Here is a 26780-nt window from a genome sequence, read left to right as displayed (position 1 = left end):
TATGTCAACCACTACTGCGTGGGGTGTCAATGTACCTGAGGCGTTCGCCCGTCAGACCTCCAGATGGCTGTTGCCCAGTCATCACTACTGCTCTATGTGGTTGAAGTCGATTCTATGGGCGCGTTTAGGTCGAGGGAACAGTTGTCGACTCTGATGGGGCACTACGCCGGGCGAGTCTCCTCCTTGGGTTCTCGAGGGTTCTGATTGTCTAGATATTGGTCAGGTTGGCCCGAGGTATGCTTGGCTTGCCATGGTTCTGTGCGGGGCCCAGCGAACGAACTGCGCACGAACTGCGCACGAACTGCGCAAGATTCCATCGGAATTGGCACTTGGTTCGTTGCCATTTCGCTCAAATAGGAAATCACACTAAAGCATCAGCCAGGGATCTGGCCTCGTGGGAAAGATTTCATCGGCGAAAGTGCAATCAGCTTTAGCTACTATGAGTTACCGTCTTCTTGAGATGGTATTCCGAAGGCGGCGAATCTGCTTCAGATATTAGAGCGCACTAAATCTCATGCCAAGCCTTAGCTCACAAGCCTGCTTGTCCAGACCCCTTTCTAGAGTAACCATGTGCCGAAGAACCAACCCGCGCTGCGTTTCAGCTGGGTTCCCGTGCAGATGTTGGCCCGGAATATTCCTGTTCCGATCATTTGCTGGACAGCGTTCGATATGTCGTCTTCTTCCCTGCTTTTCGTTATCCCCAGCTCCGTGGCGTATAGTAGCAGCTTTTATTCGTTTCCGAACCAATCCAATGCGAAGTAGACTGCTGGTACCTTGCCAGCCCTCTCAGCTTCCCCTTGCATCACGCGCTTGTGCAGCATGTACGGCCAAGAAACGCAAGTGTGATAAACAGCTACCCAGCTGCTCTCTTTGCACACGGTATGAAAGAACCTTTTCAGCGTTGCTTCCAATCACTGAACTAAATTAGGATTTAGGACTGAAACTCGGTGTTCCTACAAGCGCGGCTCTACCGAGTTCATACTCGTCCCTGTGGAAAACCAGCAAGTTCCAGCAGCGCAAAGGCAACTAGCTGATCAAGGGTCTGACTGTTCTATAGAGCACCGGATAATTCCAAGCCCCCAGTATGTTATGCCAGAAGAGTCTGCGTCTACTGCAAGGCGAGGAAAAAAGCTTGCGATAAGCGGGTTCCCCGATGTTCACGGTGCGAAAGGTCAGTTCGTACACTGTCAGCTAGTCAGACGTCTATTATCCGCAATCTAACCAATCAGTAGCTTGGGGATTTCCTGCACATATAAGAGATTCCTCGCTTCTGAAGGGACCATTGTACCCGTACCTGGCACACCGCCACCCGATACGCTGCTGAATCGCTCACCCTACCCTGTACCAGTCCGCAAAGAGTTTCCAGAGCTCATTCGCTCCTGTGCGTTCCCATTTCAAAGATGTTCCTTAAAGGACGGCATGAGACTGTTACTAACAAAAGGGCGATTGATAGTCCAGCACTGGATGGGGGAGACGTGTCCGCTCACATCGCAAACTCTGTGCTTTCACATGCGTACGATTTGGCTGCAGAATGCCTTTTCGGACCCTTGCCTATTTCATACAATATTATTCTACGCGTCAGCGCAAATAGACAACATCAGCTGCGGGACAAATCGTAATCCAATCACGCTCTACCACCACAGCCAAGCCCTCAATCGTATCAACCAACGACTCTCGGCGAATGGAGCAATCGTTGATGATAATCTCGTGGCTAGCATTGCACTACTGGCTATGCATGCAGTAAGAGAGTCGCCCTGAGGACCAAAGAATCAAACGGCTTACCCCATATTAGTCCGTCGCGAATAATGCCGAGGCAATGAAGATCCATATACGAGGTCTGATGACTATCGTCCGCTCCAGAGGCGGGCTAAAGAACCTGGGGCTTGCCGGCTCCCTAGTTAACATGGTCTACATGTAAGCATTCGCACCTCGCGTGGGTCCCAGCGTCCGGATATCTCATTCACGTTTTACCCGGTAGGGCCAAAATCTTCTCATCGATCTTGAACACAGAGGAGATGCTGGGCCTCGAGACAGCATCATCGTGCTCACCTCCTGCGCCGCTTCTTCAGGCGATCATTCGACGTGTGCACTTGAAGTCAGCTGAGTACGAGAATGCCGATCAAATCCTGTCATTGTTCCTGGAAGTCTATGCGGCAGTCCCTAGGCTTCAGGATTTTATCACGGGCAAGCGCAGCCTTTGCGAGTGGCGCGACGCGCGAAGGCTCACTACTGGAACGCGTCCCAGTCGCCGTGCGACGTCGCCCGAGCTTGGGAATAACGACAGCGTCTTATGGGCCTGTGAACTAGCTGTCGCTATCTTCTGGTACCTTGTCGATGGTACATCCGCGCTCGAAACGGAGACACTTGATGACATGTTTCTGGACCTCAAACTGGCTCTCAACGCCACGGACATTGTGCAATGGATGTCGTTCTCGCAGGAGGCGCTCATCTGGATCTGTGCAGTCGGGGCTGCCATATCGCAGAGCGCATTCGAGAGCTGGTGGTTTGTGATGCAGGGGGCGTCGATGGTCATGTGTACGAACCTCATCCACGGCTCCATTTTCGAGGAGTCTTGGTTTGCTTTTAAGTGGATGAGACAACTCCATCGTCTGCGGATCGTAAAGTGAACCTGAGCCAAATCTTTAAAACAATGCAAACGATTTTGGGCCGCGTTACTGTGAGCTTAGACAGCAGCCCTCATTTTGACCTGCTTAGTACATGCTGTTCTCTCCGCTGCCCCTATCCACTGCTTCCAGTCCATGGGAACCGCGAGCCTAGATTCAGCGGCGGGATTCAGCTGACTTTGCCGGGAAAAGCAGCCTATAGGAATGCGCAGAAACCCGCTAGCAGCCGCTCTCGCTCACTGGGCACTGGCAGCTGCGGGCTTGGCGGAAGCGCAGCCAATCATTGATTGATCTCCAAGGATCGTACCCTCGAGGCTCAGCAACGGACAGACATATAATATCCTTCCCTCTATCCTAGTATTCACGAGCTCTCGCCAAATAATCTCTTTCGCCTCCTTCCTTGTATCTAAAGAAATTTGCACGCTCATGGCAGTCTTTCACCTCGTATTTGTTTCCGCCTTGGGCGTGGTTGTCTTTGGACTACGACTTATCCAACGTCGTCGCTTCTATACTAATCTTGTACGACAAATCTCTTCTGACGAATGAGTTCGCTGCTAATGGAATTCCCATGTCAAGCCCAAACCACCTCACAGCCTTGTCTGGGGCCATCTGAAGCTCTTCAACGACATAATGAGCCAGTTTCCTCCAAATACAGCCATATCTACTTACTACACTGAGATTGCCCACAAATACGACCTAAAAGGAATCTTCTATCTTGATCTTTGGCCCTTTGGCCCGTCCCAGATGATCCTTGTCGATCCCGACGCCGCGGAGCTGGTCACCACTATTGACAACTATCCCTTGCACGACGAAGTTGCCCGCTACCTCACGCCGCTCTTGGGGGAAGATGCCATTGGCGCTGCAGACGGTGAAAAGTGGAAGATGTTGCATCAAATCCTCGTCCCTGCATTCCGACCATCCAATATCAAGGCCGCGGCACCTATTATTGCAGAGCAGGTTTCCAAGCTCCTGTCTCCAGCTCTGACAGCACACGCTCAAACCGGAGAGGTCTTTTCAATGGAGAAATACGCAGCACAGCTTGTCTTTGGAATTAGCAGCATGGTTATCCTTGGTGATAACGTCTCCAAAGAGGAGGCCACGCACCTGCTTAAAAGCCTTAATCATATTGTTGATTATGCAACTACCTTGACTCTCACCACAGCCGTAAATCCTCTAACCAAAGCAAACAAATGGTGGAAGAAACGTGCTGCCACACAGCAAATGGATCTATTCCTCCAACGATTTGTTACCAATCGCTTCGCACAGATAGCAGAGGGGAAGATTGGTCGCGACGGAACAAACCTTACGATGCTGGACACCATCCTATCCAATGCTCGTGGGACACAATGCGAGGCCCATGATCCCACTGCACTAAAACCTGCATTTTTACGAATCGTGATTGATAAGTAAGCACACTCTTCACCTTTTGAATGCCCGAGCTAATCTCTATACAGCCTCAAAGGCCTCTTGCTTGGTGGCTTTGGAACAACAGCTGATACGTTATGTGTAAGCCCAACCTAAACTTCCTGATTCTTATCCGCTAACGCCACCCAGTATGTCTTTATCATGCTCGCGTTTCATCCAACAGTAGTCACAAACCTCCGCGAGGAGCACAACAACGTTTTTGGCAGTGATATTGGCTCACCAAAAACCATCCTCCAAAAGAGCCCTCACAAACTCGACGAACTTGTCTACACCACAGCCGTCATCAAGGAAACCCTCCGTCTCTTTCCAGTGGGATTTGGGGCTCGCAGGGCAAAGCCTGGGTAAGCAACGCCGTCCTCGACAGCACAATACAACTGCCCTATCCCAACCAAATCAAATTAACACTTTTCCACTTAGCACAACCCTTCTTACATACAACAACATGCATTACCCAACCCGTGATCAAATGATCATCCCCTGCACGCACACTATACATTACGACCCCGAGGTCTTCCCGCATCCAACGACATTCGACCCGGCGCGGTTCCTTGATTCCACAGCCGCAAAGGTCCCCAAAGACGCATGGCGACCCTTTGAGCGCGGTGCGCGCGCCTGCCCCGGGCGCGGCCTGGCGATGGATGAACTGCGAATTATCCTACTATTGACCATTCGACATTTCGATTTCCAGTGTGCGGGCGTTGACAGTGAGCGGTCTATAACGGCAAGAGCGCGTCATACGGATATGGACTTGGCGATGGGGGATCTTGCGTTCCAGGAGATGGGCTTTTCTGCAAAGGCGAGGGGAGGGACGATGATGAGGGTTTCTGCTGTCCGATTATAGCAGTATTCGTCGGTAATAAGCAATTTAGAGATCAAAGAGGAAAAAGGAAAATGCCATACGACCATCAGATTCCACTGTTAATTCATTCCAACTCCCTGGCAGACAGCTAGGTAGTACTAGGTCCAAACCCTCCACGTTCGGATCCTTTCAAGGTCTAATCTCTTGCTGATGGTGGCCCTTAGTAGTGTCACCGGTTATCATCGACCCGATTCCACTTCGAGTCTCAACACTCGTTTCGATTGCATTCGGGAAGCCTTCCTGCGATATAGATCTACGCATATCGATCAAGCTATCGACTATATTCCATTCTATGCTTGTCTCACACATATAGATATCGATAAGGCCGGTGAGTACCGGAAACTTGCCCTTAAAACGCCGATTAGAATTCGGGGGCGATATGATCACCAATATTCTGGAGACTCCCGAGTCTTCTCCTTCTTTGATTAAGTGTACACTAGGCCATTAATGGTAAGGCTGAAAAAATAGAGCCAATTATATGCAGTTGCGAAGCCTTTAATTAGGCGCTTTACCGTTAAATGTACAAATTAGAGTTACCGGAGAGCAAAGAAAGTATATTGTGGGGTGACACTAGTGTTGACTTCCTCTGTATCGGTCGCGACTGTATCCCATCCCGATTATCACGGGAGCGAATGCGAAGAGACGAGGGAGAATGGCGACCAAGAAAACATAGGGAAAGAAGCCGCACCAGAACCCCAAGCCGCAACCCCGATCACAATCTGTTCTCAGCCCTTGACTCAGACCTTTCCGCAGCCGAATCCGAATCAACAACGCGTCCAAGTTCCCCTGACCCACGAAACGCGTCCCTTATCACCACAACCATCCTCCAACAACTCCATATGGAACTCCGCAAAATTTTCAACAACTCAAGTCCCGAGTGCAGACCTACAAAAATTGGCCTCACACGATTATTGCACCATGCGAAAATCACCCGTCTCCCGTACCTACCAGCCCTACCTCGACGACATTGAGTAGCAGGTCTGTTTAGATTCAATTTAGTAGAGTTATATAATTGGTTAGAAATAAAAACGTCTTCGCTCTGTTCGCGGCAAAGCAGTTCACTAATAACAGTGCTATATAAACTAGCACCAGCCATCCTATCCACAAAAGCATCTCGCATCCCTACACACCAGCACCTAACACTAGTAACATTTCTGGTGATAAATGCAAAAAACTGGACGTCAGTCAAACCCATAACCAAGAATAGCGGACTCTCCACTCTCCCAGATCACCGAAAATAAGAAGGGCAAAGACAAAATTCTATCTTCTTAAGAGGCAGCAGATGAACCCTTCCCGAACTGCCAAAGCCACATTTCCTAAGATATCTATTGGCCATCGGGCGGAGCGAGTTCTCGAGAATGCTGGCAAGCATCAGTAGGCGATACGATATTCCCTTCCGATTGCGTTGATTTCTGAGGAAATTACCGTATTATCTTAAGGTGGTCAGGCAGGGATAGTTCTTTTATTATACCTGAGTTTTAACTACCAGAGTCAACGCGACTAGCAGTAAGTAGATCAAATAAAACTTTTCAACTAATCAATGAATTTATACATAGGAAAATTGATGTAGTATACTTATTACCTTTTATTTTTCTGTTTCCCATGTGAAATCCAGTATAATTATCAAATTCAAAAAGTTTATAGAACTTAACCTAGAGACCTACTTAAAATATATATACCAAGCTACTCGCCACTCGGCCATAACCTATTATTTATTACTGGATTGTAACTAACTTGTTCACTTGACTAGTTAGAGAATGATCTCATTGTCAGTCGGGAATCCTGGCGGGTGGTTGCCATGCCAACAATCGACGCGGTTTTTTTCCCGCCTTCTTATCCTTTGAGCCTCGACCTTCTTCAGCATTTGTCACCACCACAACCATCAATCATCAACTTGGACTTCCTCTAGACTACGTTCTTCAGACGAACAAGACCCCTATCAAAAAAACCTCACATCGTCAGCATCGTCATCATCATCATCATCATCATGGACGCTCAACCCTTGACCGACCGTTCCACCAACACCCACTTGGGCACCGCCGAGGAGACCGGCAAGCCGATGAACTCAATGGACTACCACCGCCAGAAGCTCCAGGGCAAGCTGGAGAGTGGAGCGAAGTATGTACTTCTGTTAACGGGTTGTCCTACATAAATGAAACAATATTCGCTAACAAGGGAGCAACGCGGCCAGCAACCAAGCCAGCTACGTGTCGCCTTCGGACGAACTGATGAGTCCTTGCTCGAAGAAGCTGAGTGACCTGAAGGGCAAGCGCTTCAAGAAGTATGTGTCTGCTTACACCTTCCCCGCTTTCTTTCTTTCTTTTTTCTTGTGTTTTGTGCTGGAGACAACCAAACTAATGCCCATGACCTCCAGTGCCGGCAAGCCCCAATCACTGTTCGCCAAGCTGGGCAAGAAGAACTTCGAACAATCCGCCGCGGCCGAAGCCCAGCGCGAGAAAGAGAACCCCGAGAGTGGTATCTAGAATCTTCAGGGTTGCTTTTCTTTTTTTTCTTTCTGAGTTACCTAGAGATTAGTATCTACCTTCTCTCGCGCGGGTCGTCGGAGAAGAGATTTTCCTTTTTATTTTTTTTTTTTTTGACTTTGAACTTTGATGGATGGATGACTCGGACTGGGTTCTTGCAGCATCGATACTTGGTTTCACGTTCGGGAATTGTTTCGTTTATGCACGGGAATGATTATGTTTATGGTTTCTTTGAAAACTGCCCCGTTCTTGCATTTGGACGGGGCAGATGAAATAAATGGGAGGAAAATACAACCGCGGTTGATTGGATTTGGGGGTTGGGATACTGGATGGACTTTGGAGCTTGGAGGGAGGGGTTTGATTCATGAGTTCTTTATGTTTTGTTTCTTCTTTTATAATTTAATGTCAGTATTGACTGGATATAACTTAGCTCCTAAGTATAAGTAGTAGTAAGTAAGTTATAGCCCGAGGATGCAGTGGAAGACGGAGCCCCAGAGGGAAATGCCGAGGTCCCGATCGGCTGCTTCTCCGCTTTCTGTCTTTCTCTCCGCATTTGCAACCATCGTCTGATCCAGACAGACCGGCTCAGTTGTTTAATTACAACTCTACCTCTCCTTCTTTTTTTCTCTTCCTATTGCTTCTCACTTGTTCTACAAACCTCCCCCAAAGATAAGACATAAAAGTCAAGATGCCCGCCTCAACACGCATCCCGCCCATCGCCCTCCCCTTCGTCAGCGACCACGCCAAGAAGACCCTCGACCTGGTATGCCCCCATAGACAGTGATCCCATCCCCATCCCCTCCCCGTACAACAAAGCTAATCACCGATGAGAGAGAGTGTGGGATATAGGTCGAACAATTCGTCGAAAACGACTGCATCCCCGCGGAGCCCGTGTTCCAGGCGCAACTGGGCGAAGGCGACCAGCGATGGAGCTCGCACCCGGCCGTCATGGAGACGCTGAAGGCCAAGGCCCGTCGTCTCGGCCTGTGGAATATGTTCCTGCCCCGGAACCACTTCTCGCAGGGCGCTGGGTTCTCGAATCTTGAGTATGGGCTTATGGCGGAGTATCTTGGGAAGAGTCTTCTTGCCTCTGAGGTTTGTTCTTTCTTTCTTTCTTTTTCTTTGGGGTTGTGTTTACCAGGGAGCTGGAAGGAAGGGGGGGTTTGGGGGGTTCTCCCCCCATGAATACCTTCTGAGATATATGGGATGGTTGGGTACCAGGAAGCTGAAAAGAAGGGGGGGTTTGGGGGGTTCTCCCCCCATGAACGCCTTCTGTATTTCATATTTATATCTTATGGGACGGGTGGGGAGCAGCAGAAGCTAACAACATGTATGTCTCTAGGCAACGAACAACGCCGCCCCGGACACGGGCAACATGGAAGTGCTGGCCAAGTACGGCAACGAGGCGCAGAAGCAGCAGTGGCTGACGCCGTTGCTGGAGGGCCAGATCCGCTCCGCGTTCTTGATGACCGAGCCGGAGGTCGCGTCCAGCGATGCCACCAATATCCAGCTGAATATCCGCCGCGACGGCGACGAGTATGTCTTGAATGGCTCGGTATGATTCCTCTCCTCCCTACGCGGTTGCGTCTAGCACGACCTACCTCCGATATTATATATTAACGCCAACAGAAATGGTGGTCCTCCGGCGCCGGCGACCCGCGCTGCGCCATCTACCTGGTAATGGGTAAGTCATCGCCCAACCACCCGGACCCGTACAAGCAGCAATCGGTGATCCTGGTACCGGCCAACACGCCGGGGATCACGGTGCACCGGATGCTGAGCGTGTACGGGTACGACGACGCGCCGCACGGACACGGCCACATCTCGTTCAAGGACGTGCGGGTGCCGGCGGCGAACCTGGTGCTGGGCGAGGGCCGCGGGTTCGAGATCATCCAGGGCCGACTGGGGCCGGGACGGATTCACCACGCGATGCGCACGATCGGGGCAGCCGAGAAGGCGCTGGAGTGGCTGATTGCGCGCATCAACGACGACCGCAAGCAGACGTTCGGGAAGTCGCTGGCCAGCCACGGCGTCATCCTGGAGTGGGTGGCGCGGTCGCGCATCGAGATCGACGCCGCCCGGTTAGTCGTGCTCAACGCCGCCATCAAGATCGACACCGGCGACGCAAAGGCAGCCCTCAAGGAGATCGCCATGGCCAAGGTCCTCGTGCCCCAGACTGCCCTGCGTGTCATCGACCGCGCCGTTCAGGCCTACGGCGCCGCCGGCGTCTGTCAGGATACGCCTCTGGCGTATATGTGGGCGCTGATCCGCACGCTGCGCATCGCCGACGGGCCCGATGAGGTCCATCTGCAACAGTTGGGCAAGCGCGAGAACCGCGACCGCCGCGACGAGATCGTCAAGAAGCTTGAGTGGCAGCGTGGCGAGGGGGAGCGGTTGCTCGGCCAGACCGGGTTGAAGATTAGGGGCCGGTTGTAATTTTCTCGCTGGTTTAGATTGTCTCCATTTAGTTTGTGATATTCGGTGCTCTGGAAAGGATTCAAAGTGATATTCCATTTCAATCCATAAACCTCATTCATCATTCCCTGATCTCCCCATTCCCCATGCGTCCATGATGAAATAAATACAAAAGAAACCCATGTACCATGAACAACACATAAACAAATCAAAACCGATGCACTTTATACCGGGATATAAAAATCATAACTAGTAGAGCTTTTTGCAAATCATCATCCTTCCGCAGCACTCGCCCGCGAGTTTCCCCCTTCATGACAACAAGACGCCAGATACAACGGAAATTTAGTAGTCGTCATCGGTTCCGTTCTTGCGCACCTTCTTGGCCCGCTTCTTGTTGGCCTTGAAGTGTTTCTTGGAGTTGGCGCTGCGCACCTCGGAGACGTCCATGCCGCGCTCCAAGGCGACCATCATGCGCTCCTTGCGGCCCGTCAGCTGCTTGCGGATCTGCTGGCCCTGCTCGGTGTACTGCGCGTTGAAGGGGAGCATCATCTGGCCGCGCGAGGAGGCGGCGCCGGGGCCGAAGAAGCCCGTATCCAGATTGCGGGAGACGGAGCCCTGCGCGGCGGCGAGTTGTTTGGGGTTCGTGATGCCGAGCAGAGACAGGGTCTCCGGGTCCATGTCGCCCGCGCCCTCGGCCGCCATCATCTTGGCGAGCTGCGCCTGGCGGCGCTCGGGCAGGTGGGCTAGGTCGTACAGGTCTTTGTTGAATTCAACGGGGTCGATGGGCTCGGCGCCCTCGTCGACGGGCGGCGGGTGGCAGTACAGCAGCTTGCCGTTGACGTAGTCCTTCAGCACGTAACGCGCGGCGCGTGACTCGTCCGGCTGGCCCAGACCCTGCGTGGAGAAGCCGCGCGCGCGGGCGTAGGCGCGCAGCACCTCGCTGCCGGTCGGGATGCCCGTGCCGCCTTCTTCAACGGGGCGCAGGTTGATCTTCACGCCGTAGACGTTCTCGAGGAAGTGCTTGGGGATGCGCTGGGCGACGAGCGACGCCGGGCCCGTGAACTCGCGCTGCTGGTCGATGGGGAGCACGCCGTTGACCACCAGGTCGGCCTTGGTCGTGGCGAAGTTGGGGAACACCAGACCGGGACAATCGCACAGCATGATCTCCGGCGACAGGTACAGGGTCTGGAAGTGCTTGGTCTTACCGGGCGTGGCGGAGACGGACACCTTCTTAGCGCCCAGGAGCGCGTTGATCGTGCTGGATTTACCCACGTTGGGGTAACCGACCAGACCGATAGTCGTCTTGCGCTTGACGGGGCCGTCGGCCGTGTTGTTGTCGGGGAGAGTGTCGGGTGTGTTGGACAGGAAGAGCTCCTCCAGCTCCTCCACGTTCAGAATCTCGGTTCGCTTGCTGCTGCTGGGGGTGGCGGAGGGCAATTCCAATCCGCCGTCGTGCTCCTTCTGCTGGCCTTCGCCGTCCTGGATGTTCATAGCCTGGGTGTCCTTAGCCAGCTTCTGCTCCTCCTCGGCCTCGCTGTCGCTCTCGGAATCCGAACCCTCCTCAAGAAGACGAGCCTCGTTCTGCTCCTTGGCCAAGTGCGCCGAGAAGAACCGGAAACTGATATTATGGCGATCGAAGTAATCGGCCCAGGTGGCGCGCTGCTTCTCCGTCAACATATCCGCCTTGTTCACCAACAACAGGTTTTGCTTCTTGGGATCGAGCTCCTTGACGTAGGCCTCCAGATCCTCGGACCGGAAGTGCAGGGGGTTTCTGGCATCGACGATCTGCACCACGAGGTCGGACCGCTCGATGACACGCCACAGCTGGCGCCAGACCTCCAGGTTGCGCTCGAACGGCGTCATCAGCAGGTCCTGGTTCTCCTGCAGCTCGGCCAAGCCCCGGCGCCAGGTCAGAAAGCTGTCCTTCTCCAACTGCTCCAACTGCTGGCGGGTGGTGGAGGCGTCCCACTTGGGCCGGCGCGGCACGGTCAGGCGGCCGCGGTTCTGGCGGTGTTTGGTGATGGCGGACTTCTCCTCGGACGCGGACAGCAGGTAGGGGTTCTTTTGGTCGGCATGGATGATCTTGACGTTGTTCATCTTCTCGGCGGTGAAATCGGTGCCCGCCAGCTCGGCGGTGCTCAGGAACTCGTCCAACGCCGCCTGCTCCGTGATACTGCGCATCTTGACCCACGACGCCTCCTGCTGGGCGTTCGTCACGTACGTCTCGCCGTTGATGTCCTTACGGACGATGCCGGCATTGTGGGATCCCTTCTTCTGGCTCGAGGCCTTGCCTTTGCCGAACCGGTCCTTCATGAGGCTGTTGCCCAGCCCCACGGAGTTCTTGGATTTGGCCAACACCATGGTGGCGATGTGTGACTGCGGAGCAGTACGGAAGAAAAGGAGTGGAAGAGGGAAGAAGAAGGGAGGGTATAGGGAGGGAGGAGAAAGGGAGAAAAGGAGAGAATAAAAGAGGCGATGAAGATGAAGAGGGGAAGAAGATTGACTGATTTGTAAAGGTGAAGAGAAAAGAAGAAATTCCTCCCACTTGCGGGTATTGGCCCAATCAGCTTGGCCCCACCCGGATAAGATAAGGCTGACTCAGCAGCGGGGTTTGAGCATGCAGTATAAAGAGCATTGATTTAGGGAATGAAGAGAAAAGAAAGCAATTGATTGTCTATGGAGTGATATAGGGTTTACTGCTTCGAAAAGACGCTAGAATTACCTGTACATTATGTAGGACCAGCACTGCGACTTCATCCTCTGTGCCCACCGGGTCCTCGATAAGCATCCCCACGTGACTTTATCTCCCCCACGAATTTCTTGAATTTTTGCCCAACCCGAAAAGCTGCATTTCTCGATAACTTCCCAATCATCCCCTACGACTCTTGTCTTCGGACTCCATTTTGCCCAAGATGCCTCCCCGGAAGCAGTGGATGTACGTTACTCTCTATCCCGAGATATTCATCACACCTAATCACTAACCCTTCGCTCTCCAGCGACAAGAAAAACGCAACCACCTACCAACTCTTCCACCGCTCCCAACATGACCCGCTCATCCACGACCCCAGCGCTGACGACCGCGTGCTGGCCCCGGTATCCGGCCCGGCCCCCAGCAGCAGCAGCACGTCCGACGCCCACCGGGGCCAGGATCTCGCCACGCTAAGCCGGCAATTCGGAACCGGCGCGGTCCGCAAGAACGAAGGCGAGGCAGCCAACTACGGCATCTTCTACGACGACACCAAATATGACTACATGCAGCATCTGCGGGAGCTGGGCACAGGCGCGGGCGACGCGCACTTCGTCGAGGCCAAGAACCCGGCCGCCGGCGCCGGGAACAAGGGGAAGATGAAGCTGGAGGATGCGCTGCGGCAGGTGTCGCTGGACGATGAGCAGCGGAGTGAGTTTGGCGGCAGCTACGCGCCCAGCGAGATGCACTCGACCGCGTCGACGTATTCGCGGAAGCCCACCTACCAGGATCAGCAGAACGTGCCGGACGCGATCGCGGGCTTCCAGCCTAACATGGACCCGCGGCTGCGCGAGGTGCTGGAAGCGCTGGAGGACGAGGAGTATGTCGATGAGGACGATAATGAGGATGTCTTCGGGCAGTTGACTACCCGCGCTGAGGAGATTGATCAGGGCGATTGGGAGGATACGCTGTATGATGAATTCGACGAGGAGGATGAGGGGTGGGAGTCTGATGCGACGGAGAAGGCGCCCGTGCAGACGGATACGACGGCCGCGAAGGCGCAGTACGAGAAGAGGGCTGGTGCCGATGATGCCGAGATGCCCGAACATGATGCCCCCGCGCCGGACATGCATCCCGAGGACCAGGGCTGGATGCGCGAGTTCGCCAAGTTCAAGAAGGATGCGAAGTCGGGCGCCAAGCCCCCGGTCCCGGCCGCGGCTCCCAGTGTGGTGCCCTCTGAGCAGCAGAGTACGCTGGCGTCGACGGTGTTCACCGTGGGCGGCACGCCGATTCGCCGCAAGAAGCGCAAGGGCGCGTTGACGAACCCTTCGGCCTACTCGATGACTTCGTCCGCCTTGGCGCGCACGGAGGGCCATCGGTTGCTGGACGATCGCTTTGACCGCGTCGAGCAGCTGTACGCTCTGGACGAGGAGGACGAGTTCGACGACAGCATGTCCATGGTCAGTGGTATGACGGGCATGACTGCCATGACAGGCATGTCGGCCATTTCCGAGGCCCCCAGTCTGGTCGATGCCAATGGCCAGACCGTCAACCCCCGCCACAACTTCACCTCCGTCATGGACGACTTCCTGGCTGGCTGGGACGACAACACCGGTGCCCAGGCGAAGCGCAAGGGCGTCAAGTACAAGCGTGGTAAGCACGGCAACGAGGCGATCGGTATCCAGATGCTGGACGAGGTGCGCCAGGGTCTGGGCCCAGCGCGGGTCGGTGGTAGCTCTGGACGAGTCTCTGGACGGGCATGAGGTGGGATCAGAGGGTGATTCTTTACTGCTTCTGCTTCTGCTGTGTGTGTGCATGCTTTCAACGATTGCGACGATACCTTTACTCATGGCATGTTCTGGCTGGAAAAAAAGATTTGTGGGCTTTTCTAATAGGCGTCTCGGTGTGATTGTTATTCTGCCCCATCTTCCATAGTAGATAGAGTCTGTTTCGATTTCCAAAAGTCTCAAATCGGTCGCTTCTTCAAATTTCATATCCCGAATATGGCTGGATGCCTAGACATCCTCCGCATATTCATTCATGCAATCATTGTACAAGACATCACTTATATCATACATACATACATACATACATCAATGCCAAGGGGGTATACAAAGAAAGAATCTGTCAGATCTAAAAGGCCCCTCCCACCTTCTCGACAATCCACATGGCTAGACGAACATTCCAGCTCACCCGTCGTTCCGTTCGCCGCAGGTCCTCTCGCGAGATGGCCTTGGAATCCTTCTGTAGCCACTCCGTCTCGGCGCCCAACCTGCGTTTGAGCGTCTGATCTTCCGTGACAACAACCGCACCCACCTCTAGATCCAGGCTGTAGCTGCGTTTGGTGTAGTTGCTGCTGCCGACGAAAGTCAAGCAGGGGTATTCGTCCTTGGGTAGGGTGATCCACAGTCCCTTGGCGTGGTAGGTCCATCCATCAGGCTCCCCGACGGTGCCGCGACGCCATTCTTTGAGCTGGACGGAATCCGTGCGCTGGGCCAAGGCTACCTGGTCGAGGAATTTGGCGGACAAATGGGTATATGCGGCGGGAAGCATGCCGGAGATGCCCCGTGAACCATAGAATCCGTTGGCCCAGGGGGAAGCGGTGAGAACGGTGCCACGCGTAGTGGATGTGGTGTGCGCCGGGGCGGTGCTTGCGATCAAGAGAGAGGAAAGGACAGGGTGGATGTTGAAGTATCCCGCCGTGAAGAGCCAGCGGGCACCGGAGAAAGTGGGGGAGGTGGATAGGAGACGGAGAATGGAGGTGACAGCTGGGAATTCAGTGGAGATATCAGGTTTCAACAAAGAAGTGAATTGCGCCACCGGGTAGACGTAGGCGTGAGTGGAACGCTTGGGCCGAAGTGCGTTCTTCTTGTTGATATTGGGCTGGACAAACGGTTTCAGGAATGTCGAGGAGTACGAGACGAACTTCTCTGGGTCGTCCAGAGGGCACGGTGCACCATTGGACTTGGGCCAGTCCAGGAGGTATCCAGCAGTGTTGTGCGGGTCGGGGAGCACCTGGTAGCTGAGGCTGCAGACAGCATGATGAATGCTGGCGTAATAGTCAGCTAGCTCTTTCGAGCTGAAGACGTGATATCGATCGAGGCGGTTCGTGAAGTAGTCATTTGACAAGTTTGCACTGCACTTGGGATTAGTGACTGGGCTTGTCCATCAGGAATATCTGTAGCATACCCCGAGAGGATAATCTCGTCGTCAAAGCCATACAGCTTCATGTGTTGCAGACCCCATCCCTCATTGATTCTACGGGGAATCCATCTCTTCCTGAGTCCCGTCAAATTCGGGGTGTGAAACATTCGGATTTCCACACGATCGGGCCCATGGTTCGTGACGAGGGAAGCTAGAAGTGATGCGCAGGAAGGATCTGGTGACTCGCGCGTTCCTCGAAGGCAGTCGGTGAGAATGGACACTTTGAGCTCGGGGTTTGCGCGGAGCGCTTGATCCAAAGTCGCGATCAACTCATGCTCAGTCTTGCCGATATACAAGGTCGAGAGATAGATGCGTCGTTTCGCGTTGCGAATTTTGCTCTATAGTTTCGAAAATGTCTTGAGATTAGTCCCCCAGAGCCCATCTAGCGTAACTGAATTCGACTCAATTGATTGATCATACCTTGAGGGTATTATAGAAGCTAGCAGGAGAGTTCAAGATCTCAATCCTCTCCGCACTGATCTCAAAGCAAGGCGAGATCCGATCCAACTCGGTCGTAATACTGCCCAAAGGTGAGGCAGCCGAGGGCACGGTCGAGTTGGGACTGGCATGAGAAGAATGGGCCGAAAACCTGCGCTCGCACAGAAGATTCCTCCGTGCACCAGGTCGGCGCACCGCACACCGCAAGGCATTGCCCCCAATCCGTCCGAACATCTTCAGTTCTGTTCCAGCAGAAGAAGACCAGAAGACCGAAATCCCGGAGAACAATCGGCTGTCGCAAGCGGGATGAACGGGGGAGAGACGGAGACGGTGCAAACACGGCAAACATCAAGCACTGAGGCTAGGCCGTATCGGGTGGGCGGGCAACTCCCGCCGGCGATGCAAGAAGAGACAGACGACGAGACCGCCAGCTTGGTTTCCAATCTCCAGTCTACAGCCCATTGTTGCTTGACGACCTTCTACGCTTCCGCACAATATGTCGACTATTCTCCGTACGCTGCGCAACTTGCGCCGCATTGGTTTCAAGGTGAGTATCATGGGGTGACCCACAATCGCTTGAAGAACCTCCTTGCTAACCACCATCCCCTCACAGGAATACGGCCACCAGATGAACGTATGTACCCATCGGAGCTCCGGAGTGATGGAATTGGACAGGAGAGATACTGACGCTTTCCGCTCTCTGCGACAATTAGTACATCGGTGAGTCCACCATGCCGAGAAGGAATATCGCAAATGAGTTAAATGTCTGACGCAATGGCACTTGCAGGTGATACCAAGGCCGGTACCTACATTGGCACCGACCGTTACGGAAACAAGTTCTACGAGAACATGGAGGAGGAGCTTCCTCGTGAGTGAAGTCGAAAGCCGACGCTGCCGACCTCCTGTTGACGATCGTCTAGTCCGTACGCGCTGGGTGGATTACAAGGAGCACGAATACGACCCCTCTCAGATCGAGCCCGGATGGTGAGAACTCGTTCTCCTGATACTCAAGCGGACTCCGTCGCTGACTCTTACTCTAGGCACGCCTGGATCTCCTACATGGTCGACGCTCCTCCTACGGTAGACAAGGCCCTGCAGACCGGTGTGCGCGCCTGGGAGCTGCCTGAACACCGCCCCACCCTGACCCTGAGCCGCGCTGCTTTCAAGACCTACTCGACGTGAGTTAATTCTGCTTCTTTCCTTGAGTACTCGGACAAGCACGCTAATCATAGGTTCTAGCACCCGCCCCAAGTACTCTGCTTGGACTCCGGTTGCGGCTCCCCGGTAGATCCATCGACCGCCAAGCAAAATCGTTCCATGTCTTGGACTTGATGTGTACATAAAGATGTCTTGTTTTCTAGTTCAAAATCGTCAACCCTATCCCCAATTATTCTATGTTCCTTTCTTCCACCTGCCAATACTATCTGGTACGCTCTGCTCTATGGACACAAAGTTCATGGAGGTATGATATTAAGTAGACCAGCAGAATGAACGAAGGATAACGCTTGATGCAGGCCTAAACATATATACTCAAAGCACATATATACCAGAGCCGATGCTGGACCAGGGTCGAATAGGCCGACGGTCTTCTAACTCGATACACCACCATAGCACCTCTTTCAGTTTCTCAATCTGTCCCACTGCTTCATATGCTCGGGACAGTGCATACCAAGCCTCGCTGTTGTCCCAGGAGCTGCCTCGTTTCGTCAAGGCTGAGAGCAGGCCGAAAGCCCGCTCCCGGGCTGCAATGCGGTTGAGAAGTCTAGGCTCTTCCTCTTTTTCAGCACCATCTTCATTCGGAAGAGCTGAATCAGCTTGACCTGACTTCTGCCTGTGCTCGCTGAGAGGGTAGGACAAAGGGAACATAGAGGGATCAAGTTCAATCCCTCTTGTTGGAGGCTCCAGAGGTATTTTCCGATCCCAGATGTCGAGGAGCAGACTGGACAGACCAATTGTGGCTTTCGGGTGATCCATCTCGTGCCGAAGGGCCTTTTCAAAATGCTCGATTGCTTCATGCGGGCGAGCCTGTGCGTTTGACAAGAGACCCCGCTCCGCATAAAGGTCGGCCCAGAGGTCCTGGCAACTCTTTGGACAGGCCCATCCCCGTTCGCGGAACGCCCGTGCGGATGACTCCTGCGATGCAACAAGGCTCTCAAAACGTACAATCTGCTTGGATGCTTCCTCGCACGCTTCGTGTGCGTCTTCGAACGATGACGCGCGGCGATAGAGTCCAGCAATAAGCAGCCAGATGTTGACAAGTATAGAAAGAGCGTGCTTCTGGGATTGGATTGGTGGGACCTTGGTCACGGCTCGGGTGGGGGAGTCGAATGCGTAAGATAGAGGAAGTCGAGTGTCCTGTACGGGAGGTTGATGAGGGTGGCCGGTTGGCGGGGGTTGTTCATCATGCTTCTGGTTATGAGGTATAGATTCCAACGACTGTCTAGCAGTTGACGGCTGTGTGGCTGCATCGGCGACTGCCATTCCAACCACAGTTGCAGAAGGCGGCTGAGGCACAGTATCAGGACCTGCCTGGGCTGCGGTGTTGCCGATCGATTGAGTGGAAATTTGCTCTTGCACGCCATCCGTTTTCTGGAGAGTATTGCCCCTCGTCCGCAACTTCCGAAGTCCATGCCCAGCCGGAGCCTGGCTATCGGCTGGAGCATCGCCAGTAATTTGTAAAGCGGGTGCGGCACCAGTGTGAGAGGGCGCATGACCCTCAGCCCTAGAATCAGGAGCTGATTCTGTTTTTGCACGTGGCCCACGATGCCGTCCAAAGATACTCCCCCTGAGACTCTTCACTGTTCCTGCAGAGCTTTTAGGTGGGACAAGATGGTCGGCCGGAGCGCTACTGGGTTTTTCATCGGTTTCAAGGTTCAAAGAGCGAAACAAGGTGGCAAAAAGACTGAGGAGCTGTTCACTGTGATTCAGAGCATTCTCTGGCCCCTCGAGGAGCTCAACAAATGCGAGCTGAGTCATGCGAGTCTCGATGATACGCTCCTTCTCGCGGTTTCGAAGTTGATCAATAAGTGCTTGCGTCAAACCAGTGACGGCTTGCTCCTGAGGGTTATGGTGATGCTTGGGTGGCTGTCTATCGCTATGAGCCAAAGACGTAATTGTGGCTGGAAATTGCTCAAAAGCCGCTTCACAAGAGCGCTCGGCGATATCGAAATCTTCCTTCGCACTAAGAAGAAGAGCAAGTAAGTGCCACAGGGGAACAAGTTCCCGTTCGCGAGTAAAGTCGGCTTGTCCGGATCGTGGTTGTGTATCTGATGTCAACGCCGATCGGACATACTCAATAGCACCGTCTATGTCTCTGTCTTCGGCCAACAGAAGTGCCAGAGTGTAAAGTGAGGAACGGTTAGACCCGTCTTCAAGCTCCGGTGCCAAGCTTTTGTCAAGATAGTCAATTGCCTCCGCGCGAATATCGTCACGATCTTCATTGATAGGGGTCCAGTACGCCCAGTTGGCCAGTCCTATACCAATGCCTCTATACGCCGCGGCAATATCCAATGGAGAAACGACTTGAGAGGCAGTAGAGTTCGTTTCGGGCGTAATGACGACAACCCTTTGGTCTTGATCCTTGTTTTCCTGAACATGCTTTGCGGCAAAATCCTTCAACAACTGCGTCAAGTCTCTAGCCTTTTCGGCCTCTTTCTCGGAGCCGAAGCAACACAACACGGTGACGCCCTCGGCGATAGTGCGAAGCAGGGTTCCATCATTTTCTAATTCACCAGACTCTGCTCCTTTCTCAGCCCTGTGTTTGGCGCTGGTGACGATTTCGATGTACGAATCAAGCGCCTTGATCGCAAGAGCAGAGTCGCCTAGGGCGCAATGGACATGAAATAGACGCCGCAGAATCAGATGCGAATGGTACGTTTTGGTAGCAGCGCGGTAAAGGATCTAGAACGACAGCATTAGTACGATGGGCCGATCTCCTGCAGTTCTGATTTGCCTTTCGGATGGGGGATCCATACATCGAGAACGTTTCTGCCAACAGCGTTCTGGCCTCCTTCTCCAAGTTCTTCATCGGTCCAGGTAGGACCGCAAAGCACCTGCCAATTGGACATCACTTCTTCAACCCAGTCTTCGACATGTGGGTTGCTGGAGTCGGCGGCAGGAAACTTTGTCTCGCGTAGGAGGTTTGCCTCGCAAACAGCCTCAACGCGTCGTATCTCGCTGGCCAACTGCGGACGTTCGGGTCCGTTCGTCGAGGGGCTGTATGGCACCCCATGTCTCAAAATCGCTGTCAACAGGTCGTAGTATGATTTCCAAAGAGACGATCGAAGTGCCGAACCCGTGGCGTTATCCGCAGGCACAGACTGAGAAGCAGTCGCTTGCTTTATGTTAGGATGAGAAGCCCATAATCGGAGGAAGCCTAGCGCGGTGGTCACGGTTTGTGCATCAGTGGCGCCAATGTCACGGAGAGCATCTTCCACCGTGATGGATGCGCCTTCAGCTACTAGCCTCTCAGACCAGTAAAGGAACTGAGGATTACTCAAGGCGGAACCCTGCAAGTGGCTACTCAACCACGGTATGAGCGACTCAAGAGTGTCCAGGGCATCGCCGGCGTCCGACATCATGCGTTGTGAGGCAGCTATGCATGAATCAGCGTTATGAAACAAGATATTGCGGATGTTACGAGTGAAGGAACGCACCTTTCAGATAGCAAGCCTTGACAAGGCAAGCCTGCGTCCACGGGGAGAGCTCCTCCCCCGCACTTTCGAGATCATGGATGGTTTCCCCGAAGTTGGCGGGGAACCGAGATGTTGCCAGGGTTGGTTCATTCAGCGTCCAATGTACCCATCCCAGGCAGACTTGTGCTTGAAACACCTCCTGCTTAGGTCCTTCTGCTCTATTAACGGTGGAAAGGAGGGGCGGAACCAATTCATGGAGGCTGGAAGAAGCGGAGGTTGACCGGGGAGTCGACGCTTCTTTGTGGATGTGCGATGCGATTTGGTATTCTGCGCTGGCGACCTCTAGGAGACCTGGAGAGTAAACGTAGTCAGCTCATGCGCCAGCTGAGGATTATTGTGGTGCAAAGGGCAAGTTGGCATTACATGTCTTCTGCGGAGCATGCTTGGTCACCTTTCGGATCAATTCTGGAACTTCATCCCACTTATCCTGGCAGCGCGCATTCTCCAAGGCGATGATGTAGCGATGCCCCTTATCAGAGTCTCGACCCTAAGGATGGGGACAGGTAATCAGTAAAGTGTCTGATTTGCCGAATTGAGGGGAAGAGGGGAGGTTTCATGGCAGTGCCAATTGAGTATACCGCAACATACCGTCATGATTGAGCTAGGTGAGACGCAGACGCTGAGGGAGAGATAGCAAGAAGGGAGAGGAGAGGAGAGGAGAGAAAGACCGGCTCATAATAATGCAATGATAGATTAAAGAAAGAATGACTGCAATGCCACCTGGGAGGCAGCAGTGGCAGTAGTGGAGCAGAATCGAGATTGAACTGACGCCGGGCAGCGATCATCCTTCCGCCGGTTGATTATTATTAGGGGGAAAAGGAGACCCGCTCCCTCTCCCGGTAACTTACGCCGGTTTTACCGTTCCGCGGTCCAGCCCGAGCTGCTTCCCTAAAAAATTTCCCCCCGTCTCAATTTGGAGAACCAGAAAGAAAGTTATCTCAACTTTTGCGCCTCGGGACCTACTCTTCCTCAATTGCTTCCTCGGTGCTCCAGGCGCTGAGTTGGTCGCAATGGCTTACATGGCAATGTCCCTCCACGCGGTCAATCATCGCTTGACCAATATCCCCGTCAAGCAGCTGCCTCCGCTCGCATCATCTCTCGCAGCTTCGTTAAGCAATTGCGGGGAGCTTTTGTCCACTCCGCAGAGCCAGAAATCCAAATCGGACTCGGACAATGCGGTTCAGGTTCACAAGCTTATGACGCGGCTGGCCAGTCTGCTGCAGGATCGAAGCGTTGAAGGTCGCTGGACAGCGGTCGTTCTTGTCAAGACTTTGGTGGAAGCTGGTCAATGGGAGGTTCTTCGTGGAAGCGAACCGTTTGTTCGCGGACTGATTGGGATCTTGGCTGTAAGATGCTCCCTCTGTGATCTTATGCTTTACTGGCTGCTAATTAAATTTCGGTTCATTCGATGAAGAAATCCGATCCTGTCTCTACGAAGAAAATGTCCATCATCACGTTGACAAGGATTTTCCATTTGACTTACCAATACCCAACCCTCGTTCGCGAGATCACAACGCCTTCCCTGCCTGGCTTCATCACCTCTGCCTTGAACTTGATTTCCATCAAGCCATCCTCCGAACCGGTCCGAAAGTTGAAGCCCAACACTCCTTTCCTGGACATTGTTCTTAATGCATTTGGGGAGCTGATTGCAAGGCACCCTACAATCTTCCGACCTTTCACGGCGCAGATTCATAGTGTTCTCCAGTCCATTATTGGCTCGACCGAGCCCACATATCCTGAGCCCATTCTGGAAATAGCGCAGCAGCTGTTCATTTCTCTGCACAACTGCGCCCCGAAGAACACCTCCGGCGAAGAATGGAAGAACGCCTGTCGGATGACTATCACGTCTATCCACGCCACGTCCTCGTATATCTTGAGAGCGGTCGTTGAGCAGTGGGAATCGGTCGACCCATCATTGCGTCAATTGTCTCAGCCACAGAACTATAGCCAGGAGGTGGGAAATGGACCTGACGCGTTGGGCTTGAGTAGCTGGCAGGGCCTGCCTGCTGGTGTGAATCGGCTCGTCGTGCTTCTGCGCATGCTTTCTGGATTCTTGGATACCGCTACAGCGTCCACTGTGACGGTCCCCCTGGGCTCAATCTTGGATCTCACTGCACGCTTGAATATGGTGACGTACCCGTCTGACGGCGAGATCCAAGCCAACCCGCAGATTGGCCGAGCCGAAAGGGAACACCTGCTTACAGAGCTGCCTCGAATCCACGCAGCCTGTCTCAGGCTACTTGTTGGCATTGTCAAAACCTTCGAAACGGCTATCATTCCTGTCGCACAGACGATCCTGGAGCAAGCTCTTTGGGTTTTCCGTGCTGAAAAGTTCAGTCGAGAAGTGCGAACCGCAGTTTACGACCTTGTACGCACACTGCTCTCACATATGGGCCCATGCATGACCAAACAAGGTGTCACTTCGTTGACAGGAGTTCTCCGAGCCTGCTGCCACGACTTGTTGCCTCCTCCGAGTAACCAGACTGCGGCTGCAGAGAAGTCTGACCCGAAGTCGAAGTCGAAGTCCAGCCAAGCCACCGTAAACGCGGACTCCTTCCTGAACCCTGGACTGAAGCCGAGCCGTCAGCTGAGCAGCTCCCCCTCATTTGTAGAACTGAAACGGGCCGCCTCCGAGCTTCTCGTGGCTGTTCTGTCGCACGCCCCGACCGAGCTCATCACCCCCGCCCTGCGCGCCGAAATCGACCGAACCATCATCATGACCTCCGACAAGAACGCAATGTTGGCGAGCGTCCTCAACCCCTTCGCCACCATGCAGGGCCGTGGCGTGGGCATCAGTATCATGCCTTTCCTGGCGCGCAGCCATCCTGCAGAAATGGAAGTGGATGCTCTCATCCGCCCACGTATGCCCGTACTGATGAATGCCCCTGGTGTCAACGGCTACACCGTAGCCGATGATGAAGACGAAGAGGAGACGGAAACCGTGCTTGAGCCTCAAAATTCCACGGAAACCAGTGGCTTCCTCAAGCCTTCTGTCACCCCAAATCTTCACCAGGACATGATGGACGTTGAAATGACCCCTCAGTCTTCTAGCCCCACCATGAACAAACGGAGTTTCGCGCAGGAAACCGAGGTGCCGACACCAGCGCTTTCCACCGCGACTGGGGGCGCACAGAGCAAGAAGGTCCGAGTGGAAGCCGAGGAACCGAAGGCTCCCGCTCAACCGTCGCTGGGTGCAGCTTCGCCAGCTACGTTCACGGGGACAGCCGCTATCTCTGTCCCCTCGTCTTCCATCACGGCTACAGCCGCCCCTAAGCCCGTCGTTTCGATGACCGGGCCGTCGGCGTCGATGTCGACAACGACGCCGCAGCCGCGCGCCGTTGCCGAGGCAGCGGGCGATGATGAGAGTGACGATGAAATGCCTACGCTGAACATTGATCCGGACACGGACGATGAGGACGAGGACGAGTAAACACGAAGAAGAGTTGAAAATAGATGTGATTTTATGGATATGCCATGCCCGCTTAGAGATACCAAAAAGAGAATGTATGAAGTACGTCTGGTTGCACAGACTCTATTTGCGTGACTTCTGTCATATACCGTAATGTCTTAACCCAAGAATCATTCCAAAGCTCCGCAACGCTCAAGACTCCTACATCGATCTCTCGGAGTCTCATTCTAGCTGTTACCCTTCTAGATCCGTCATATACACCCCCAATCTAACTAGTCTATACAAGGACCAAAGGAATCTCTATCTAAACCACGCGCACCCCCCTCCCCCAATACGACCCATCATCCCAATACGCAAACCAAGGCAGACCCCAACACCACCACCCGCGATCCTCCTCGTGGACCCCGATCCCGAGCCCCCTGAACAGACTCACAGGCAACGGCTCCGTCAACCACAGCCCGCCCCTCGCGAAATCATCCACGATCGCCGGCGCCGTCAGATACAGCCAGCCAACCGCGAAGGCCAGGTTCGCGGCGCGCCGCACACCTCTAAATAGCAAGGGTTGCTGCTTCGCGCCACTGCCGACAACCAGCAGTAACAACCGCGGGACCAGGAGGTTAGCGACGAGGCCCTGCACGACGAAGCCGACGGCCTGCAGGAGGAAGAAGCGCATTGGGCCGTGCGCGGGGGTTGTGTGCTCGATCTGCGCGTAGCTGCCGCACGAGTGCACCAGGCCGCTGAGCGCGAAGGCCACGAAGGTGTAGACAAGCTGGCGCACGCCGGGGAGGGAGGCGACGGGTGCGGGGAGCAGCGACTGCAGCCAGCGGCCTGTGGAGGTGAAGCCGACGCGGAAGAGCTGGTGCCACCATTTGCTCCAGCAGCCGATCAGGCCGTGGTCCAGGATGGAGGAAAGGAAGGGGCCGAAGGTGTCGGCGTAGAGCCAGGCGGCGTCAAGGGGCACGGCAGTCAGGCCGCGGGCGGCGTTGGGGAATAGGATGGACAGGCCGCCGAAGATGAGCGGGTTGAAGGATGTCACGAAGGACAGCGCCGCGTGGATCCCGAAGCCGGTGACGGCCAGTCGGTAGAACCGGACCAGGCCCGGCACGGCGGTTAGACCTGTGAAGGGGTACGGCGGGGCCAGCGCCATGTCCCCGCTGGTCATGAAGTACGTGTCGCGGATCATGAGCAGCTTGATCAGGTCCAGAACGAGATACGAGCGCAAGCAGGTCGCCAGCGCGGAGCGCACGCGCCTCCTGATCGCGGCGTCTGCTCGGCTCTCCCCCGCCGCCGCCGCTGCCTCGACAGCACGGAAGGACGGGTCTTTGGCTTTCAACTGGGCGTGGACTGACGGGGGCAATGGGTCGAGAGACGAGATGCGCCAGTTCCACTCGGGTCCGCGCATGCCGTATAACAAGCTGAAAACCCAATCCAGGCGTTGGGACAGAGACTGCGGATACGACTGCCATGCAAGATTTTCGACATGCGATTGAGCGGAATCAGCGGTATTCGGCTCCGCGAGAGTCTTGTTGCTGTAGACATCAGTGGCGGGCTGTCCATTCGAAGCTAGGGACTCGGGAAGCGTCGTTCGTACAATCCGTCGACATTCGTGCTCAGCATCTCGGTAGACTAGCCAGACTGCACACCAGATGGACCACCATGCTGGTAGCAGACCTCCCATGTATCCATAGCCTCCCAGCAGCATCCGACGGTGGCGCAAGAAGTGAATCACCGCGCCGAGAACGCAAGCCAGTACAAGTAGGCGGACATAGCGGCCACCCTTGCGACGCGGAATCAGGAGTGCTGGAACTGGAAGCAGAAGTAGGGCAATCAAGTGCCATAACAGCACTGGTTTCGCCTCGCCATTCCGAATCAGTGATTCGTAGTGACTATGGTAGTTTTCGACGAGTTGGCGATAGAAAGGAAGGGGAGGGGTGGCGGCCATAGGAGGATCGAACCGAATAGTGACGCCAACAATGAAATTATAGACGTCGAGTTTATGATTTGTAGGTCTGGTAGGAAGTAACGCTAATTTGCAGCAAAATGGTGGATAAGTGGTGGCATTGACTTTGGGGGGGCGAGAGACCGAAAAAGGGAAGGCAGATCTTCAACCTAATAGTCCGGCCCCGAATTACGAGGCGGGCCTGGTTGATTCGTCAACGCAAGGGGTTTCGAGTCAGTGTCTATCTTTCTTTTCGGTTCCCTCTTCTTTGCTTTTTCTCCATGGTAAGTAGGGGCCCAATGACCCCTCCCCCTTGTTGATTGCTTCGGAGCTTGCCATCTGTCATCGGTGCGCTATGCGGAGCACTGTAGGTGCAAAGCAAGGGAGAGTCGTGTCATCTTCAAAGTTCACACTGGTCAGTTATATGCAGAATGTTATGCAGGGCTTGACACATCCTCAGACAGTTATAACTAGTTTAGCGATGCTTATCGAGACATGATCGAAGGTTGCCACTTCAGTGGAGTTGTACTTATGACATCATGGCCGTCAACTGGCGAATATCGAGGGGGAGTGAGAGTCACATGCCAGCAAGTCACATGGCTTC

General features: G+C 54.0%; 12 protein-coding genes across 12 annotated transcripts; 8 read left to right on the top strand and 4 right to left on the bottom strand.

Annotated features, from left to right (window-relative positions):
* Positions 1-334: 334 nt before the first annotated feature.
* Positions 335-1744, top strand: BO97DRAFT_145681 (Zn(II)2Cys6 transcription factor domain-containing protein). The gene is made up of 4 exons (XM_025690136.1): positions 335-879; positions 936-1171; positions 1233-1381; positions 1454-1744. Exons 1-3 carry the CDS (start codon positions 515-517, stop codon positions 1322-1324), a joined length of 693 nt encoding a protein of 230 aa, XP_025549190.1. The 5' UTR covers positions 335-514; the 3' UTR covers positions 1325-1381; positions 1454-1744.
* Positions 1307-2627, top strand: BO97DRAFT_479506 (uncharacterized protein; the record flags this gene model as incomplete). The annotated part of the gene is made up of 4 exons (XM_025700702.1): positions 1307-1381; positions 1454-1740; positions 1793-1914; positions 1979-2627. Exons 2-4 carry the CDS (start codon positions 1465-1467, stop codon positions 2625-2627), a joined length of 1047 nt encoding a protein of 348 aa, XP_025549189.1. The 5' UTR covers positions 1307-1381; positions 1454-1464.
* A 573-nt stretch (positions 2628-3200) lies between these two features.
* Positions 3201-4890, top strand: BO97DRAFT_394866 (cytochrome P450; the record flags this gene model as incomplete). The annotated part of the gene is made up of 4 exons (XM_025694006.1): positions 3201-4030; positions 4079-4130; positions 4179-4390; positions 4467-4890. The coding sequence occupies exons 1-4, from the start codon at positions 3255-3257 to the stop codon at positions 4888-4890; spliced, it is 1464 nt and encodes a 487-aa protein (XP_025549188.1). The 5' UTR covers positions 3201-3254.
* A 1888-nt stretch (positions 4891-6778) lies between these two features.
* BO97DRAFT_394864 (Spo12 family protein) lies at positions 6779-7758 on the top strand. Its single transcript, XM_025694005.1, has 3 exons — positions 6779-7026; positions 7100-7189; positions 7283-7758. The coding sequence occupies exons 1-3, from the start codon at positions 6896-6898 to the stop codon at positions 7389-7391; spliced, it is 330 nt and encodes a 109-aa protein (XP_025549187.1). The 5' UTR covers positions 6779-6895; the 3' UTR covers positions 7392-7758.
* Positions 7759-8079: 321 nt separating this feature from the next.
* Positions 8080-9827, top strand: BO97DRAFT_350256 (acyl-CoA dehydrogenase family protein; the record flags this gene model as incomplete). Its single annotated transcript, XM_025691944.1, has 4 exons — positions 8080-8154; positions 8241-8486; positions 8734-8946; positions 9021-9827. The coding sequence occupies 4 exons, from the start codon at positions 8080-8082 to the stop codon at positions 9825-9827; spliced, it is 1341 nt and encodes a 446-aa protein (XP_025549186.1).
* A 69-nt stretch (positions 9828-9896) lies between these two features.
* On the bottom strand, positions 9897-12311 carry BO97DRAFT_407148 (ribosome biogenesis GTPase LSG1). Its single transcript, XM_025695585.1, has one exon. The coding sequence runs from the start codon at positions 12165-12167 to the stop codon at positions 10149-10151; it is 2019 nt and encodes a 672-aa protein (XP_025549185.1). The 5' UTR covers positions 12168-12311; the 3' UTR covers positions 9897-10148.
* A 357-nt stretch (positions 12312-12668) lies between these two features.
* BO97DRAFT_444922 (ribosome biogenesis protein LTV1) lies at positions 12669-14536 on the top strand. Its single transcript, XM_025698504.1, has 2 exons — positions 12669-12741; positions 12803-14536. The coding sequence occupies exons 1-2, from the start codon at positions 12719-12721 to the stop codon at positions 14253-14255; spliced, it is 1476 nt and encodes a 491-aa protein (XP_025549184.1). The 5' UTR covers positions 12669-12718; the 3' UTR covers positions 14256-14536.
* Positions 14479-16373, bottom strand: BO97DRAFT_373258 (CDP-diacylglycerol--glycerol-3-phosphate 3-phosphatidyltransferase). Its single transcript, XM_025692897.1, has 3 exons — positions 16117-16373; positions 15682-16034; positions 14479-15628 (listed from the first exon to the last, which is right to left on the bottom strand). Exons 1-3 carry the CDS (start codon positions 16366-16368, stop codon positions 14626-14628), a joined length of 1608 nt encoding a protein of 535 aa, XP_025549183.1. The 5' UTR covers positions 16369-16373; the 3' UTR covers positions 14479-14625.
* A 185-nt stretch (positions 16374-16558) lies between these two features.
* On the top strand, positions 16559-17523 carry BO97DRAFT_394850 (complex I NDUFA12 subunit family protein). Its single transcript, XM_025694004.1, has 7 exons — positions 16559-16681; positions 16748-16768; positions 16848-16854; positions 16922-17002; positions 17055-17118; positions 17175-17312; positions 17374-17523. The coding sequence occupies exons 1-7, from the start codon at positions 16631-16633 to the stop codon at positions 17420-17422; spliced, it is 411 nt and encodes a 136-aa protein (XP_025549182.1). The 5' UTR covers positions 16559-16630; the 3' UTR covers positions 17423-17523.
* BO97DRAFT_145585 (putative filamentation protein (Rhf1)) lies at positions 17374-21681 on the bottom strand. Its single transcript, XM_025690135.1, has 5 exons — positions 21417-21681; positions 21192-21315; positions 20790-21119; positions 20109-20728; positions 17374-20034 (listed from the first exon to the last, which is right to left on the bottom strand). Exons 1-5 carry the CDS (start codon positions 21420-21422, stop codon positions 17665-17667), a joined length of 3450 nt encoding a protein of 1149 aa, XP_025549181.1. The 5' UTR covers positions 21423-21681; the 3' UTR covers positions 17374-17664.
* A 110-nt stretch (positions 21682-21791) lies between these two features.
* BO97DRAFT_394845 (uncharacterized protein) lies at positions 21792-24308 on the top strand. Its single transcript, XM_025694003.1, has 2 exons — positions 21792-22174; positions 22243-24308. Exons 1-2 carry the CDS (start codon positions 21839-21841, stop codon positions 24256-24258), a joined length of 2352 nt encoding a protein of 783 aa, XP_025549180.1. The 5' UTR covers positions 21792-21838; the 3' UTR covers positions 24259-24308.
* Positions 24309-24541: 233 nt separating this feature from the next.
* BO97DRAFT_436328 (wax synthase family protein) lies at positions 24542-26179 on the bottom strand (the record flags this gene model as incomplete). The annotated part of the gene is made up of 2 exons (XM_025697777.1): positions 24542-24785; positions 24840-26179. 2 exons carry the CDS (start codon positions 26177-26179, stop codon positions 24542-24544), a joined length of 1584 nt encoding a protein of 527 aa, XP_025549179.1.
* Between the last annotated feature and the right edge of the window lie 601 nt (positions 26180-26780).

The sequence above is a fragment of the Aspergillus homomorphus genome (genome assembly GCF_003184865.1).
Source record: "Aspergillus homomorphus CBS 101889 unplaced genomic scaffold BO97scaffold_32, whole genome shotgun sequence".
In the NCBI taxonomy this organism is placed as follows: domain Eukaryota; kingdom Fungi; phylum Ascomycota; class Eurotiomycetes; order Eurotiales; family Aspergillaceae; genus Aspergillus; species Aspergillus homomorphus.
This window is presented reverse-complemented; position numbering and strand designations above follow the sequence as displayed.

Bases quoted from the DNA above. Each gene is read 5' to 3' on its own strand.
- BO97DRAFT_145681 (XM_025690136.1), top strand. From the start codon at position 515: ATGCCAAGCCTTAGCTCACAAGCCTGCTTGTCCAGACCCCTTTCTAGA. The intron at 880-935 runs GTATGAAAGAAC...ATTAGGATTTAG, and splicing joins AGCTGCTCTCTTTGCACACG to GACTGAAACTCGGTGTTCCT. The intron at 1,172-1,232 runs GTCAGTTCGTAC...ACCAATCAGTAG, and splicing joins CGATGTTCACGGTGCGAAAG to CTTGGGGATTTCCTGCACAT.
- BO97DRAFT_394864 (XM_025694005.1), top strand. From the start codon at position 6,896: ATGGACGCTCAACCCTTGACCGACCGTTCCACCAACACCCACTTGGGC. The intron at 7,027-7,099 runs GTATGTACTTCT...CAACGCGGCCAG, and splicing joins AAGCTGGAGAGTGGAGCGAA to CAACCAAGCCAGCTACGTGT. The intron at 7,190-7,282 runs GTATGTGTCTGC...CATGACCTCCAG, and splicing joins AAGGGCAAGCGCTTCAAGAA to TGCCGGCAAGCCCCAATCAC.
- BO97DRAFT_407148 (XM_025695585.1), bottom strand. From the start codon at position 12,167: ATGGTGTTGGCCAAATCCAAGAACTCCGTGGGGCTGGGCAACAGCCTC.
- BO97DRAFT_444922 (XM_025698504.1), top strand. From the start codon at position 12,719: ATGCCTCCCCGGAAGCAGTGGAT. The intron at 12,742-12,802 runs GTACGTTACTCT...TTCGCTCTCCAG, and splicing joins CCTCCCCGGAAGCAGTGGAT to CGACAAGAAAAACGCAACCA.
- BO97DRAFT_373258 (XM_025692897.1), bottom strand. From the start codon at position 16,368: ATGTTCGGACGGATTGGGGGCAATGCCTTGCGGTGTGCGGTGCGCCGA. The intron at 16,035-16,116 runs GTATGATCAATC...TCGAAACTATAG, and splicing joins GCTTCTATAATACCCTCAAG to AGCAAAATTCGCAACGCGAA. The intron at 15,629-15,681 runs GTATGCTACAGA...TCCCAAGTGCAG, and splicing joins GACGAGATTATCCTCTCGGG to TGCAAACTTGTCAAATGACT.
- BO97DRAFT_394850 (XM_025694004.1), top strand. From the start codon at position 16,631: ATGTCGACTATTCTCCGTACGCTGCGCAACTTGCGCCGCATTGGTTTC. The intron at 16,682-16,747 runs GTGAGTATCATG...ATCCCCTCACAG, and splicing joins TGCGCCGCATTGGTTTCAAG to GAATACGGCCACCAGATGAA. The intron at 17,313-17,373 runs GTGAGTTAATTC...CATAGGTTCTAG, and splicing joins GCTTTCAAGACCTACTCGAC to CACCCGCCCCAAGTACTCTG.
- BO97DRAFT_145585 (XM_025690135.1), bottom strand. The intron at 21,120-21,191 runs GTAATGCCAACT...TTTACTCTCCAG, and splicing joins GCATGCTCCGCAGAAGACAT to GTCTCCTAGAGGTCGCCAGC. The intron at 20,729-20,789 runs GTGCGTTCCTTC...ATTCATGCATAG, and splicing joins CAAGGCTTGCTATCTGAAAG to CTGCCTCACAACGCATGATG.
- BO97DRAFT_394845 (XM_025694003.1), top strand. From the start codon at position 21,839: ATGGCTTACATGGCAATGTCCCTCCACGCGGTCAATCATCGCTTGACC. The intron at 22,175-22,242 runs GTAAGATGCTCC...CATTCGATGAAG, and splicing joins GACTGATTGGGATCTTGGCT to AAATCCGATCCTGTCTCTAC.